At 35.5% G+C, this 17533-nt stretch overlaps 1 protein-coding gene across 1 annotated transcript in view; it reads right to left on the bottom strand.

Moving 5' to 3' along the window:
• The window catches only part of CNBD1 (cyclic nucleotide binding domain containing 1), a 342163-nt gene that overhangs the window by 68772 nt on the left and 255858 nt on the right, over positions 1 to 17533 (bottom strand). The window contains exons 9-10 of the mRNA XM_066372735.1: positions 13893 to 14002; positions 13242 to 13392 (exon numbers count right to left, since the gene is read on the bottom strand). Coding sequence (XP_066228832.1) covers positions 13242 to 13392; positions 13893 to 14002 — 261 coding nt within the window. The remainder of the gene's footprint in view (positions 1 to 13241; positions 13393 to 13892; positions 14003 to 17533) is intronic.

Below are 17533 nucleotides of genomic sequence, written 5' to 3' on the forward strand. Positions count from 1 at the left end.
AGTATATATTAATTTCTAAAGAAAATATTAGACGTATAATACACTCAAAGACAAATATCATATGGTTTCATTCATATGTGGAATCTAATGAACAAAATGAACTACATGTAACATGCAGAATAGTGACAGACTCAGACATGGGGAGCAGGCTGACATTGTCAGGGTGGGGTCTGGGTGAGCACAGAGAAGGGGTTGGGCAAAACAAGATGAAACAAAGAGAGAGAAAAACTCATGGACAGGCAAACAGTGTGCTAATTGCCTGGGTGGAAGAAGGGCTGGAAGAGGGTAAAGAGGGAATCAGGGGTCCCCAAACTTTTTACACAAGGGGCCAGTTCACTGTCCCTCAGACCGTTGGAGGCCGCCACATACAGTGCTCCTCTCACTGACCACCAATGAAAGAGGTGCCCCTTCCAAAAGTGCGGTGGGGGGCCAGATAAATGGCCTCAGGGGGCCGCTTGTGGCCCAGGGGCCATAGTTTGGGGACACCTGGAATAAATGGTGATGAGCAGAGACTGGAATTGGGGGGAGAACACACAATATGGTGCACAGAGAATGTGTTTAGAATCGGGCACCTGAAACCTGTATCATTATGTTACCCAGTGTCATTGCAATAAATTCAATTAAAAAAAAGTAACATATTTTATATACATCAATAAGAAAGGCAAGTTGAAGAACAATATGTATAATTTATTTTTAAGAAACTGAACCTACGTTAATATTTACATTTTTGCATATAAACAAACAAATGTATGCTTAAAATCTTAAAGAAAATGAAGGAAAATAATTAAGTTGGATTATCTCAAGAGAGGGAATTTGGGAGATTTGAAGAAGACTTTTATTACTTTTAGGTATGATATTTATTTAATTTTACTACTTTTAGTGACTACATATTTTTTATACAACAATATTGTTAGAAGTAACCTCAACTATTTAAATATATATATATATATATATATATATCAAAAGGAAGAGTTATAAAAAATAAAACTGTCTTTGCCCTTGAAGACTCACAATTCAGCATATTGCATTACATATAGTATTCTTTTAAAATATTATTTATTGCTCTTTTTCTTCTCCAGAACATGGATCCTAAAAGCTACAGTTACAGCAAAAAAAAATAATAATAATCCATTTATGACAAAAATTATTTCAAGGCTGTATCACACAAATATAAGCCATTATGTTTCTACACAATCTTTAAATAAAATTTACCTATAATAGCAATGATGCTAAATCTTTATCTAGCGGTCCACAATCAGATGTGCCAAGCTCAAAGCATATATTTAGTTTCATATTATTATATTCTCAGTGAGAAAGTATTTAAGCAAAACACTTTGAGCTGTTGATCTATATTTAGCAAGAAAATTGGGGACAAAATATTGAAACAATATCATTTTACTTTTATTCAATTGATTTGTTAGTTTAGTGTCTTTGCTTAAAAGGAAGTAAATAATGTCTCACCTTGGTTTGCTTTATCTTGGCATTCAGGAAAATAATAGAGGCATTTTTTTAGCCCTTCTAAAAATATGTTGTGTTCTTTTGATCTGTTTCCTTTTTATTAAGAGTCAGCAGAGAAAGAGCCATAAACACTTAAAAATCAAGATGGCTTAATCAAATGAATAATGAGTTTAATGATTATAACCTAAACTAAATGTTTTCATTAAAAAATAATGAAGAATTTATGTCTTATTTCACTGTGTGGATAGTCACCTTCTAACCAGAAAAGTAAAACACGGTTCTTAAATATTAAGTATTCTGAAATAAAGCATGCAAACCATCTAGGACAAAAGGTAGCTTTTACCATCACAGCCTTGAATATGCAGATGAAAGAATAATCACTCAAGCTTTTTTTATTAGGCAGTCATGTGTGGGGGAGGGGGAGGGATGGCATGTGAGAGACAGAGGTGGGGGATGCAAAAATGGAGAGAAGGGAACAATAACAGTGCAAAGAAGGTTAAAAAAATTGTAAATGGCAAAGCAAGATGCTTCCTCTCTGGGATTCAATTTTCTGAATTAAAATTGTGTGATGAGTCTGAATCTATATAAAGTTGAGTTGTCTGACCTCTTTTTAGTCCCTAGCCCATTGACCACCTTGTCATCTAAACAGCTAGTATGTGTAGGGTTGGGAACAATGATTTAGCATTTAACATTGCTCTGTATCATTAGGGGTCTTACTTCACAACACTGAGCTGATCTGTCATGTTTAAGGCAGTCCTGATTTCAAACAGCCCCAGCACAGCGGCATATTCTTAAAATGCTCAGTATGAATGATTAGTATGTCCAATCACAGATGACAAAATCTGCCCTTTGATTATGTCTACAAAAGTAAACATGGATCTTATAATGATACTGTTACTCATTACTATTATTATTAACATTATCGACATTACCCCTTTAACCCAAGAGTAGTTCATTAGACCCTCTTTTCATGTGGTGGATCATTTAGCGAGCTATCTCTATTAAGCACTGGGCTGTAGGGCATCTGGACTACGACCTCTTTACTCACTCCATTCTTAAGAGTCAGTGTGCAGTCCAGTCTTCTCACTTGTATTCACAATTTCCTCCCCAAATTTTACTTATCTTTTTCCCCCACCAACGTATCCACATCTGCTATCCTTCAGATCTAGTAAAAGCCACACTTATCTTACAGCACTTATTTGATGTTATGTTTCCTTTTCTTACATAATTTCCTAATTTCTCAGTGCAATTACCTCTCCCCCCAAGAGATTTTTGTATCTCTTACCAAAATCTTTCCAGTAGATCCAAGGACTGACAATAGATAGAGAATCAAGAATGCATTTCCTACAAGCAGACTAGGGAAGTATTAGTGAAGGAATCTAGCATCACAGTGGAATAGGTTTTGAAAAAATTTTTATAGCATAACTTTTATATTTATTTATTTACTTATTTTAATTGAACTTATTAGGATGACATTGGTATGCAAAACCATGCAGGTTTCAAGTGTACAACTCAATATACTATATTTCTCCATGTATAAGATGCACCTTTTTTCCAGAAAAATTTGTGATCTAAAAACTATGTGTGTCTTATACAGTGGTTGAGGCATTTCAAATACCATAGATGGAACTGAGGACAAAATAATACATGAAGACAGTGATTTATCATCAGACACAGATGAGGACAAACTAATGGATCGGAGTTTTGACAGTGATGAGGAGTTGTATGAATTTTATAATGAATAAAACTTGAGTTCAATAACTTTATGTAATACATTTTTTTCAAATTTCTGGCCCCAAATTTAAGGTGTGTCTTATACATGGGGAATATGGTAACACCATCAGCATACCCCATCATGCACCCTATGCCTCAAGCAAACTTTTTTTTCCATCCCCATTTCCTTGCCTCCCCTGCCTTGCCTACCTCCACCTTGTCCCTTTCCCTCTGGCTATCTCCACACTGTGGTCTGTGCCTATGTGTTATGCACATGTGCTTTATGGCTAACCACCTCACCTTCTTTCGTTCAGTCCCCTGACACCACTTCCCTCTGACAGATGTCAGTCTGTTCCATGTATTCATGACTCTATTTTGTTCATCAGTTTATTTTGTTAATCAGATTCCAAATATATGTGAGATCATAGGGTACTTGTCTTTCTCTGACTGGCATATTTTGCTTAGCATAATGTTCACCAGGTCCATCCATGCTGTCACAAAAGGTAAGATTTCCTCCTTTTTTTTTTTTCATAGCCAAGTAGTATCCCATTGTGTAAATGTACCACTCATCTACTGATGGACACTTGGGCTGCTTCCAAACCTTGGCTATTATAAATAATGCTACAATGAATATAGGGTTGCATCTATTCTTTCAAATCAATGTTTCAGGTTTCTTAGAATATATTCTCAGAAGTAGAAACAATGAGCCAAAAGACAGTTTCATTTTTTAATTTTTTGAGGAAACTTCATATACTGCTTCCCACAGTGGCTGTACCGATCTGCATTCCCACTAACAGTGCATGAGGGTTCCCTTTTCTCCACATTTTTGCCAACACTTGTTTGTTGATTTATTGATGACAGCCATTCTGATATATGTGTGGTGATATCTTATTGTGGTTTTAATTTGCATTTCTCTGATGATTAGTAATGTTGAGCATTTTTTCATATGTCTATTGGCTATCTGTGTCCTTTTTGGAAAACTCTCTCTTCAGGTCATTTGCCCATTTTTTTTAACTGGGTTGTTTGTCTTCCTGGTGTTGAGTTGTATAAGTTCTTTCAATATTTTATAAACTAACCCCTTATCAGATGTATCATTGGCAAATATGTTCTCTCATTCAGAGGGTTGTCTTTTCATTTTGTTGATGGTTGCCTTTGCCGTGCAAAAACTTTTTACCTTTAGTAATCCCATTTGTTTATTTTTTATTCTGTTTTCCTTGGCTGACAAGATATATGGACAAAAATATTGCTATGAGAAATGTCTGTTATTTGGCTACCTATTTTTTTCTTCTAGGATTTTTATGGTTTTGCAATTTACATTTAAATCTTTAATCCATTTTGAGTTTATTCCTGTGTATGGTGTAAGTTGGTGGTCTAATTTATTTTTTTTTGTATATACCTGTCCAATTTTCCCAGCACCATTTATTGAGAAACTGTCTTTACTCTACTATATGTTTTTGCCTCCATTGTCAAATATTAATTGACCATAAAGGTGTGGGTTTATTTCTGGGCTCTCTGTTCTGTTCCCTTGATCTTTAGTCCTTTCCTTATGTCAGTACCAGGATGTTTTGATTACAGTGGCTTATATGACAAACCTACAGCCAACATCACATTCAATGGGCAAAAACTAAAAGCTTTCTTTTAAGATCAGGAATAATATAGGGATGTCCACTTTCACCACTCATATTCAACATAGCATTGAAAGTTCTAGCTACAGCAATCAGACAAGAAGAAGAAATAAAAGGCATCTAAATTGGAAAGGAAAAAGTAAAATTGTCATTATTTGCTGATGCATAAAAAACCCTAAAGACTCCAACAAAATAACTAAAGGTCTAATAAATGATTTAGCAAAGTAGAAGAATACAAAGTTAATATTCAGAAATCAGTGATATTTTTGTATACCAATATGAACTATTGGAAAACAAAATTAAGAAAACAATCTCATTTACTATTACAATAACAACAAAAAAATAAGGCACCTAGGAATAAATTTAACCAAGGAGGTAAAAGACTGGTACATGGAAAATCACAGTACACTGAAGAAAGAAAATGAGGATACAAATAAGTGGAGTGTATACCATGTTCATGGATTGAAGGAATTAACATCAACAAAATGTCCATGCTTCCCAAAGCAATCTATAGATTCAACACAATTCCTATTAAAACATCAATGTGATATTTCACAGGTCTAGAATAGATATTTCAAAATGTTATATGGTCCCAAAAAAGACTCCAAATGGACTAAGTAATCTTGAGAAAAAAGAAAAAACTTGGAGGTATCACAATACCTGATATCAGACCTTGAAATTTTTAACTCACACTTAAGTTCTGATATATGGCAACTATCAGCAATTTTTGTTCTATTTTATATGTGCAGGGCATTTAAAAAATAGATAAAGAATGCAAACTTCTCTTACACACTAAAAGGCATTTCTTTATTTACTTTGAGACCATGCAATGGTTTCTAAACCAAGATTTTAATCCAGTAGCTTTAATTAAGTCCCTCTGTTATAACATCCTAAGGGCATAGAAACTGTTTATTCCTCCACTGATCCTAAAGACTGAACAGAATGAATTCTTTGCTTTTGGATAAGATGGCTATTATGAAGTTTCTCAGTAGATTTACTGATAACCTTGTCTGCAAACATCTCTAGGTCATTTTATATTAAATCCTGAAAAGACCGTATCTGACATAACCTATTAAGGTTGATTTTGATTACTGATTTGTCTAACTTTTTGCTTTCTCCTCAAAATGTACTCAATTCTAATTCAACTTCTGAGTGCTAAAGGAGAGCATGCAGTTTACTCTGTGTCTTTGGCCATGTTCTGGAAATGTGTAACTAAGCTGTATTTTAAAAAATATTTTGTCCTGGGATTTTTTAAGAGTGTATTAACTTTTTAAAAGAGCTGAATGTATGTCTCTTTCATGTCTTGTGTGTATGATATTCATATAACAACACTATCTAAGAATAATTTTAAAACTTATTCTACAGTGTAGCATATATTGTCTTCACATATATATAGTCTCATTCCTAAATGTGCTTTGAAATTCTGAGTAGAAGATTTCTAAATGTTAAGAACATAAGAATCATCATGCAAAGTCTATTTATGTTATGTCTTAATTTGGGAATTTTTACTTTTGAAAGAAGTCCTCAGAAAATCTTGCATTTTCTGCCAATTGTATGACTCAGGATAGCACTCACTTGTTGCTATAACAAACAAAAATCTGGGTTGCTTAATTCAACCAATGTTTATTTGACACCCACACAAAGTACAATACAGATGTGCCTGGCTGACTTATTCTGGGTAGTTCTGTCCAAGAAGAGAGTCCCAGAGTCCAGGCTCCCACCATCAGGTGGTTCTGCTCTCTCGATGCACATCCCTTCCAGACAGCGGGTGAGATCACGCAGGATCACGTCATTCACAGACAGGCTATAACTATTTCCCTCTATTCCATTTGCCAGATCTAGTTACATGACTCAGACCAACCTGCAGGAGGGGCTAAGAATTCAACATTCCTCTGTGCTCCATCCCTCTCGGCCCTGTAGACATACCACATGGAAACCTGGTACAAGAGGTGAGTGTCAGCCGTGAGAACAAAGATTTGCAGTGATACTTTCTTCTGCTAAAACAGTCCTTACAAGAATCTTGGTTAAAGGAGTCAGATTTTAAAATCTTCCTTCTTTGTGCATAATTCTGTCAATAGAAGTGATTTTATTGAATGATTTACAGGACACATTTTATTCAATTACATGCTTCCTTTAAAACTTGAACTGTAGTCAATATTTAGCAATTACCCAAGATGCAATATCAGAAATACTCTAAAAAACACTAAGGCACAGTATTGCACAAAGTGGGTATAACAGCCATGACACCTTGATGGATGGGGTACAGTATTACCTACATTCTCATTTTCTTTTTCATAAAAAGTTATTTTGTAAGGGACCAGTACTTTGTAAGAGATTAGTTTTGCCAAACAATACAAGAAACCAAAAGATAAAAATACTTCACTTTAAAAGCGTGGCTACAATTATCAGAGCTCTAACACTTAATCAGATGCAAACTATTGCAGTTTCCAACAATTAAGCAAGGTTTGGCCATATAAATATTGAAGCTTATTAGGTAATACTATGTAATTATCAGTTCATGAAATTACATTTGGGCACACATCGATTTGGAGTCTCTCTAAAAATATCGAAGCATAGGATTTACATGACAATTTGGCCTAAAGTTTTATATGAATTAATTCTAAAATAAGTTTAAAAAGTACAAAATTTTTATCAATCTTGGTCTGAACTTGATATCTGGTTAATATTGTACTGTCTGCTAAACCAGCAAGGCACTCAGGTATAGCTTAGTAACATCAAAATTTTAACCAAAAATTTATAATTACTTCTTTTTATTTACAGGGAATTATAATTTTGAAGTCGATGAAGCATTCTCTAAGTGAGATAAAACCCTACCTATAGGCCCTGGCCAGTTGGCTCAGCGGTAGAGTGTCAGCCTGGCGTGCGGGGGACCTGGGTTCGATTCCCGGCCAGGGCACATAGGAGAAGCGCCCATTTGCTTCTCCACCCCCACCCCCTCCTTCCTCTCTGTCTCTCTCTTCTCCTCCCGCAGCCGAGGCTCCATTGGAGCAGGGATGGCCTGGGCGCTGGGGATGGCTCCTTGGCCTCTGCCCCAGGCGCTAGAATGGCTCTGGTCATGACAGAGCGATGCCCTGGAGGGGCAGAGCGTCGCCCCCTGGTGGGCGTGCCGGGTGGATCCCGGTCGGGAGCATGCGGGAGTCTGTCTGACTATCTCTCCCCGTTTCCAGCTTCAAAAAAAAAAAAAAAAAAAAAAGAAAAAAAAAACCCTACCTATAACTTTAAATGAACTGCCATCCAAATTTCTTGCTTAAAATCAATTCATGATTAAAGCATTATGTAATTATACAATTGAAGAATTGAAACCTCTGAAGGTTAAGGATTAAAATGAAAATAATTATTGTTATCAAAGTGCTTCATGTCCAGGAAAGCAAGAGATACATTGTGTACTCTGTTGCCATGATGCCTCAAAACCAAAAATTCTGCCTGGCTGCATTTCAAATTAGGTTACTTGTTTGTAGTCAGGGCCAACTATGTATTACAATATCACCAATATGTTTGGTTGCTTCACCTAGGCCCCATAAGCTGATACTTTCACAATCCTGGATCACTACAAGTAATAGTGGTCATTAATCATCACTTTCAGAAAAGTCTAGATTTCCACTAACTCCCTTTTTTCTTGAGAGAAAAAATACTAGCCAATATTTAAGCCCATTAATTTAAAGAAATATGTAAACTCTTTATTATTAAAAAAAATCTATCCATCTCCCATATCAGGTACCTGATACAGTTATATAATTGTTAAATTTATAACCTATCTACTATGGAAAAGAACCTGATAGAAGGTAAATATGTAATCGTAACTAAAAATTGATTCAAGTCACAGAAGTGGCGAGTAGGGAGAGAAAGAAAGAAATAGTAATGTGCATTTCCCTAGGTAAAGGAAACTACCATGATTAAAAGCAAAGCTGACATTATTCCCTTTGAGAATCAAAGGAAAAGAAGAAAATATCAAAGATTGCACTGTTTTCAGTGCAATTCTACTTCTGGGTATTTATATGAATGAGTTAAAGTTGAAAAGATGTCTACACCTCTATGTTCATTGCAGCATTATTTATAATGGCTAAGAGGTGAAAACATGTCCATGTTAAATGCACATATCTCATGGGTTGCTGTGAATGTTTGATGAGATAAAACATGAGAAGTATGTAATCTAATGCCTGGCACTAAATGAATGTTCTAAGACTTTAAAGTGAGAGAATCCACTAAGAACTTAAGGAAGTACATTTCTTAACAAGAAACTAAAATTTTTTTTTAATAAATGAGAAGAACTAGAAACCTCCCAAGCCCCTCAACCATATTGAGGGTATAAAGTAGTTGAGAATAGAGATTGTTAATGAATCATACAAACGACTTCTCTGAAGAACTCTGTTCTAAGTCTCACCACCACTCCTCCAGGGGCAGCGATAGGAAATGTCTTTGCTTCTCCCCAACTGAAAGCGAGAACCTTCCACCGGAGCCCCTGGAGAGCTGTAAACGCATTTCCTGGAGGCAGTGGCCACACTGCACTATTGTGTGACTGCCCCTTGAACAAACTAAAGGTCAGAAACAGGCTAGTGGACTGTTGACAGGCAAGCTGTGCATGTGGCTCAGTTTGCAGAGCAAAAATGTGGTGCATCATCACAGGCAGACTCACGACCTAGGCCAGGCATGGGCTCACACATAAAAGATAGCCACTGTGAGCCACTGAGGGGATTGCACTGGGGATGATGTAAAATAATATACTCAGAAACAGGCATATAAAATATAATCTTTTCAATCAAAACTTGGTCCAAAGAACCCAAAATAAGTTTTACTCATATTAACTTTCATTTTTTCCTTTTAATATTATTAGTAATGAGTAAAAGGAATCATAACAGTACTTCACAGCTTATTTTTAACTTGGAAATATGTTTTATATATAAGAATTTTATCATCAAGCCAAAACAAAACAAAGAGAGGAAAGGAAGGCTATTCACTTAGGAAAATTGTTCAATAGCTTAAACTCTCTTGATTAACATTGTCTCCAATGAGGCAGCTGGTTATGACTTGTCTCAGCACAGAGGAGGCATACTGATGTGTTGGGAAGTAGATCTTTTCCATAAGAACATATTCATTGCTCCTGAGCCGTCTAACAGATCTCTCTATAATAAAATATGTGGTTTCCCAGGCTTTTGATGGAAAGAAAGTCTTTGGACATTCTTCTTGCTTAAAAACAGATACTGTCAAGTAGTTGGTACCAGACTAACTGAGTAAACAGAAATCTTATTTCAAATGAAGTGGAAGGCAACAAGGGGAGCTCTCACACCCTGGTCCCTCGCAAAGCATGACAGGAAGGACTTGTTTGTGATATACTCTTCCCAACTTCCTCTTCCGCTTTGCCACAGAGCTTCCCTTCCTCTGTGCCAGCAAACTTGCTCATGGCCCACCACGGTGGCACGCTCTGGTCTGCAATTCTTTGCTGTTCCTGAGTAAACTCGTTTGCTGGAGAGACACGGTGCTGACTTTTTGTTGAGATCAACACTACCAATGTCATCTCGGATTCAGAATTTTTTTTTTTTCAGGAAAGACAATTAAAATCGAGAGTTTTCCTCAAGAAACAAGGAAAATCTCAAATGAGCAATCTAACTTTACACAAAAACAAGCAAAGCCCAAAGTAAGCAGACAAAAGGGAATAATAAAGATCAGAGCAGAAATAAATGAAATGGAGTCTAAAAAAATAATACAAAAGATCAATGAAACCAAGAGCTGGTTCTTTGAAAAGATAAACAAGATTGACAAACCTCTAACCAGACTCACCAAACAGAACAGAAGACAAAGCTATCCTTATTTTTTCCAATCATGTGTCATTGAATGAGATATGATTAATAACAATTTGTTTTATATATAAGAAGCAATTCTTTCTCATTATAAAGTAGTACACTTGTTTTAATGGTAGAATGAGAATTTCAGATATCAATAAAATTAAAATAGCCAGCATACATAATTATAATCTAATGACTCAAGCTATCAGTTCTGCAGCTGGATAAAAATATATTACCTTCATAAAAATAATATCTAGATAAATTGTATCCCCAGTGGCATTTACTTAAAATAAAGCATATTTATATTTGCTTAAACTTAATAATAACTCTGTTCTCATTTTTTATTTAGATGCTCCAGGTGATGTCTGAGAAGTAGGGACAAAGATTACAAAACAAGTTGTTTCCTATCTCCTAAAAGTTAACAACCTAAGGAACAAATAAATCACTCTTCAAATCATTTTAAAATATTGCCAAACTAATCACTGCACATCCCTCTTATGATGGTACAGCGATATCACTGTGTATGTAATTCTCCAGGAAAAACATTTAACTTTTATGTGGTCCTTTATGCTTCTCAGATTCTGTTCTAACTTCCCCAGTTATAGGAGTAATGATTGTTCCCTTTAGGTGTTTACTAAAGATTGTTGGTAAACTGGACCATTGAAATGATATTGGCTCTCCAATATGATTTACATGGAAGCAGAGGGTGTGGCCTGTATGTGCAAGAAAATATAAAAACTTTATTTTTCTCAGGAATACATTTTATAATTCTTTTTTAAAAAAACACTACATTTAACTATCTCTGATAGATTAGAAAGTGCAGGTAACGTAATCAACATATGACTGAGGACTCTGTTAAAACATATTGCTTTTATTTAAGTTTGGCTTATTTTTAATGGACCACTTCAAATATAAATGTGATTCCTAATACCAATGTAATATAGCTAGCAGCTAAAACAACAATGTCATCTTGATAGCAAGATGACATATCATGGGTTTGCTCATGTTTCGTATTCTAGCTTAACATTTTCAGTTGTCTTCAACTCGGTATTTTTTTAAGGCACATTTTACTTTCCCTTGGGTCTTGCCCTATGGTGTTTTACAGAGATGGATTCATATTTCAGATGACACAAGAAACAGAAACAGAACAAAGGAATATGGAAATGCACCTATAAAAATCATTTTTGTTCATGTGTGAAAATAATTCTTCCAACAAAATCGACTATTAAATTTTTCAATTAAATGATTTAACTCTAAAAATATTTTTTTACTTTTTTGGAATAAAATATAAGATAATTACAACACAAAAATAAAAAACAAGCTGAACAGAGTCCTTAAGAACAGTTCTGTTGGGGATGTATAACTAATTAGCCACACAACATGTCAGCAGCTCTATAACTTCAGTCCCAGATGAACACAATATAGAATGAAATTTATAATATAAGTAGCAAAAACACAACTCAAGCTCACCCTACACCAACTATTTAAATTTTAGGTTGCCAGATGGCAAGGAGATTCTAATACATGCTTGAAAGAAGCACTCTCCTGCGTGAAATGTTGACTTACATAAAAGAGCCCACAGTGGATTTGCCTTGCACCAGTTAACATAATTAGTACAGGAAGGGAATAACCTCACCTATTTCAAGTGAGAATGTTGCCATTATAATTGGTGGTTAGTAATTATTTTTAAGTGATACTTACTTTGAGGGGAGAGTTGTATCCGAATGTCACAGAAGGAAAGAAAATTAATTAATGTGATTTCAAAGTTATAAGTTCTGAAAATTAATACACAAATTTGAAGCTAAGCCAAATCCGAGTTATGCATATTCTCTAAGAGACAACTTCCCCCCACTCCCCCCACACACAAAATACCTGAAATTCAGGATAAGGAAATTCAGTCAAGTCACACATGATAATCCTGAATATATATATTTCTAATTGCATGTATTCAAAGCAAATATCTCGCCCATGTTAATTTATATTAGTTTTTCCTCTTTTATTTGTCCCTTACTCAATGTTTGACATTTTCAGTTTTATTGCACATAAAATTGTCTCTTCTTTATTAATCTATTAAGTTTTGACTTATTAACCCCTATTCATTTATCCATTATACTGAAGTGTATATCTCATTTCAGTGTTTATAATATTTGAGGACCAAACACAGGTAGCTGCATCATTGTTCTTTTAATATTGGCCAAATTCTAAAATTTCAGATAAAGCATTAAATAGAAGGCTTTAATCATAGACTTTCATATACACTTGATCTAGACTGCACATTGGAGGATAGTTATTATACATATTTGACCTGAACCGGAGCATGGAAGCAATCATTTTAGAGATAAAAAACAAAGGTATTCCAGAAAAAGAGAGAATGTTGCTATGAAGAGTCACTTGGAAGAGATATTTCAGTAATTTGAAACAGTCTTTTGAAATATTTCTAATATATTCTAAAGTAGCACAATTAAATCAGATAGAATATGAAGTTACAAAGAGGCTATCTACAGACATGTCATCTCTGTAAATAACATACATGCACCTACACTTACTCAAGTGTCCCGATGTGTCTGTGACATATGACCCCTCTTGTCAAAATTCAACAGATAAAATGGTATACCAGTTAAAATAAAGGCGTGTCTGTATTTACCAAATATGTCCTTATCTTCAATGATGGCCATCTCAACCTGCTCTCCGGTGATCACTGTGCACGTGAAAGGAACCTGAAGAAGAACGCTAATCTCGCCAAAAGACTCTTGCTTCTTTAGTTGACCCATATAAACAAGTCTTTTAATTTTTTTCTGTTAAGAGATACAGATAAGTGATGTTGAATTAAACCACTCTTATATCACATAAATATTCATGTAGATCTTTGTGTAGGCATGTAATTTCATTTTCTTGAGTAAATATCTAGACTGAAATTTCTGGGTCATGTGTTAAGTGTGTTTTAGCCTATCTGATATGCTTACAGTGATACCTTGTGATTTTAATTGGCATTTCTCTGATAAATAACAACGTTAAGCATCTTTTCACAGGCTTATCGGTCATTAAGCACATTAGTCATTGGTATATTGGTCACAACTCAATATATTTTGTAATGTATTTTACATTCTGGTATCTGAGAGCTCAGTGAGAAGAAAAAAAAAAACATCCAACAATAAATAGTTAAAAAATTGAAAAGAAATTTCACAAAAGAAAACAAACAAATAAATGTCCAATAAGCACATGGAAGGATGTTCACCATGCTCTATTCATCAGATTAAGTTAATGGATTAAGAGAATATATAAATTTAAAACTTACCACTTTTTTTGACTGTACTTTCATGAGCCCTACAATATTTCTATAAATGTTACAATGTCCAGAATTAATATAAGCCACGAAAGAAATTATATTTCCACTTTCCACCATCACTGGAAACAAAAGACATAATTCATGATTTCATACATTGTCTCTTTAAGAAATTATTTGAGCTATTATGACAATAAAAGTGACATTTAATCAATAACTGTAAATGGTAAATTTCTTAATGGATGCCAGTTTATAGGCAGTACTTGATGTATGAGAGAAGTCTAGATCTCATGTCTGTGTAAAAGTAAACATTGATGAGATGTTCACAGTAGAGGCAGTGGTATGCAGTAAACTGATGAAAAAGAGGCAGACATGTGTTGGGCAAACCCCAATTTATGACATTTGTAGATCTTCACAGTGTAAATATTTCTACCATTGGTAATTTCAAACTGACCATGGTTTACTGACTGGCTCACAAAATCCTCACATATTTAACAGTCCCTAGAGCCTGAGCTCATGTCCACCCTAACTCTCTGCTAACCCAAGCAGGGTTTAAAGCAAGGTCATTGAGGCCACACTGGACTGGTTTCCAAACCTGCTCTCCCACTTCCTATGTGACCCTAGAATTATATCAATTCTCTGAGCTTCTGGCTTTTCACCTTGAATATGGCAAAGTTAGGCATACCATTCTATACTCAATGTGAGGTAATTAAGTGCATATAAAGTACTTGGCATCATGCTGTTAATATCATTAGCTTTTGCTCAACTTTGTAAATCACCCTAAAACCAAGATATACTTGAAGGTGAATGGACAATACCTGTATAACTACCAATACACATATTAAATAGCAATTAAAATAAAAACTCCTGATCTGCATAACATTTTAAGTTATCAACATAATTTAATTTAAATAAAATCAGTTAGACATATTAAGTCAAAACTGCTATTTCAAATTGACTTTGTATTTTGTTCATTTTGAAGAATATTTTTTTCTAAACACCCTAAACATAATAGCAATAACAAACATAAAGACACATACATTTCTTTCCCATGAAAGAAATTATATTTTTTTCTGAAGTTAGAAGCAGGGAGGCAGTCAGACAGATTCCTGCATGCTCCCGACCGGGATCCACCTGGCAAGCCTGCTAGAGGGTGATGCTCTGCCCGTCAGGGGCGTTGCTCTGGTTGCAACTGGAGCCATTCTAGTGCCAGAGGCAGAGGCCATGGAGCCATCCCCAGTGCCCAGGCCAAGTTTCCAGTGGAACCTTGGCTGCAGGAGGGGAAGAGAGAAATGGAAAGGGGGAAGGGTGGAGAACCAGATGGGCACTTCTATGTGCCCTGACCAGGAATCAAACCTGGGACTTCCACACACCAGGCCAATGCTCTACCACTGAGCCAACTAGCCAGGGCCTCCCACGACTTTTTAAGTAGAGGATTAAAACATAAAATTTTTGAATATTCAAAAGTATTTATTTCATATTATATAAAAGTATATATCAACATGAGAAAAATTATCGATGTTATTAAAATAATAAGCTAAGAAAATAGCATCTTTAAAATTATAAAGAACAAGGTAAATATTGGTAACATAATTTACCATAAGCAAAAAAGAAAAAATAAATAAATATTAAATAAATAAAATACCAGCAAACACTGGAAAAATACTTTAAGATAAATCAAGTAGCATCTCAGTTGTTTGAAGGACATGTTCATGAGACTGCTATTTCCCTTTCCTCATATACAGTTCAGAGCTCCAAGTTTATAATACAAAACTCAAAAGGGTTATTCTACTGTAACCAATTATGTATTTTGCTTAAATACATTGTTATGGAACACTTATGTTGTCTTATACCATGTTTCTTAAAACCAAACAACATTGCAAAGTTATCTTAAGTTATCAAACACACTATGTCTGCAGATATGTGTGTAAACTGCACAGACGAGGAAAATTTTCCCATAGATCAACTTGTCTAAGTGAAGAGTGCTGCTCTATCAAAAGGTGAAGTGATCATAGGGACCACTTTCCTTCTTTCTGCCAATCAACAGGACGTCACGGAAGGCATGGGGCATACTGGCCGTGTTTCAGGTGAGGAAAAGGACACACTAGACAGACACTAAAGAATCTTTTTCTTCTTACACTGCACTGCTCTGAGTCTTTTCTTGAAAGCCAAGCCCTTCATAGGCCCCAAGGAAGCACCATAATCTCAAGGAGAGCAAGGACTGTGTGTTCAAGGTCAAGCTACAAGGGCAAAGCCAAACCACCCCAGCCAAGCCTACAGGGAGGCCATCTCATTCTACAAGGGATTCTCCCAGATCTTTCTATCACCACCACAAACGTCTGTCTTAATGGGACAGTTTTGCAGAACTCAGAGTTTAGGGACATGACCAAAAATGTGTATCACCACAATTTAATGCAGGATTCTAAATATTACTGTTGACTAGAAAAAAGTCATACCTATGACCTGTGACAGACCTAACAACCCCTCAATGTGCTTCTTAATTTTACTGATTCAGCCCCTGTTCATGTTTCCTGTCCCCAACAACTTCCCCCAGAGATGGCATTTCTTCACCTTTTATTTCAGGTGACATAAAAAATGGCAGACAACATAGAAAGACCCAAAGGATTATAACACAACGTTAACTGAAAAGATTTAGTCATGGACTACACAGATGAAATTTTATTCATTATTATTTAAAGGCCGTATTCATTACTGTTCAGGAAATAAAGTTGATTCGTATTTGAAAATTAGGCTTCAGAGAGCCCCATCGAAACTCAGACCCATACACTAAAAAATTGTGAGAAGAAACAACTTGATTTTATCCTAAAGGTAAATAATAGGAAGAAGGAAACAAGGATTCTCAGGAATAGCAAGAGTTGCTCTTTTTTTTCTGTAAGTTTTAAAAAATCCCATCAAAACGCAGACCCAGCCTGACCAGGTGGTGGTTCAGTGGATAGAGCATCGGACAGGGATGCGGAAGACAGAGGTTCGAGACCCCAAGGTCACCAGCTTGAGTGCAGGCTCACCACCTTGGACCCAAGGTCACTGGCTCAAGCAAGGGGTTACTCGGTCTGCCGAAGGCCCATGGTTAAGGCACATATGAGAAAGCAATCAATGAATAACTAAGGTGTCGCAACAAAAAACTAATGATTGATGCTTCTCATCTCTCTCTGTTCCTGTCTGTCTGTCCTTATGTATCCCTCTCTCTGACTCTCTCTGTCTCTGTAAAAAAACAAACAAAAAAAAAAAAACCATAAACTGCAGACCCATATCCTAAAACCTGAGAGCTCAGACCATTTTGAGAAGAACAAACCTGACTTTACCCAAAGGTAAATAATAATAAGAAGAAAAAAACAAGGATTCACAGAAACTGATTATCATTTGTTCATTATATGGCAGGAATCAGTCACAAGTCTAATAAAACTATTTTATTCCAATTTTCAATTCCATTAGAAGTCATGATGAGTAGGATAATTCCATCCTGGGTATTAGCATCCACACTGGGACAATTCAGGTCCCAGTTTCAATGGAAACGAGCAATTAGAAAGACAGTTAAAGGACATTTTTTTAATTAAGAGGAAATCCAGACCATTAGTCTAAAAGAGCAAATCACAGTTTGGGAGCAGAAGTGTACCTAGACCAGTAAGATGGAT

This window comes from Saccopteryx leptura, chromosome 3 (assembly GCF_036850995.1).
Source record: "Saccopteryx leptura isolate mSacLep1 chromosome 3, mSacLep1_pri_phased_curated, whole genome shotgun sequence".
NCBI classification, from domain to species: Eukaryota; Metazoa; Chordata; class Mammalia; order Chiroptera; family Emballonuridae; genus Saccopteryx; species Saccopteryx leptura.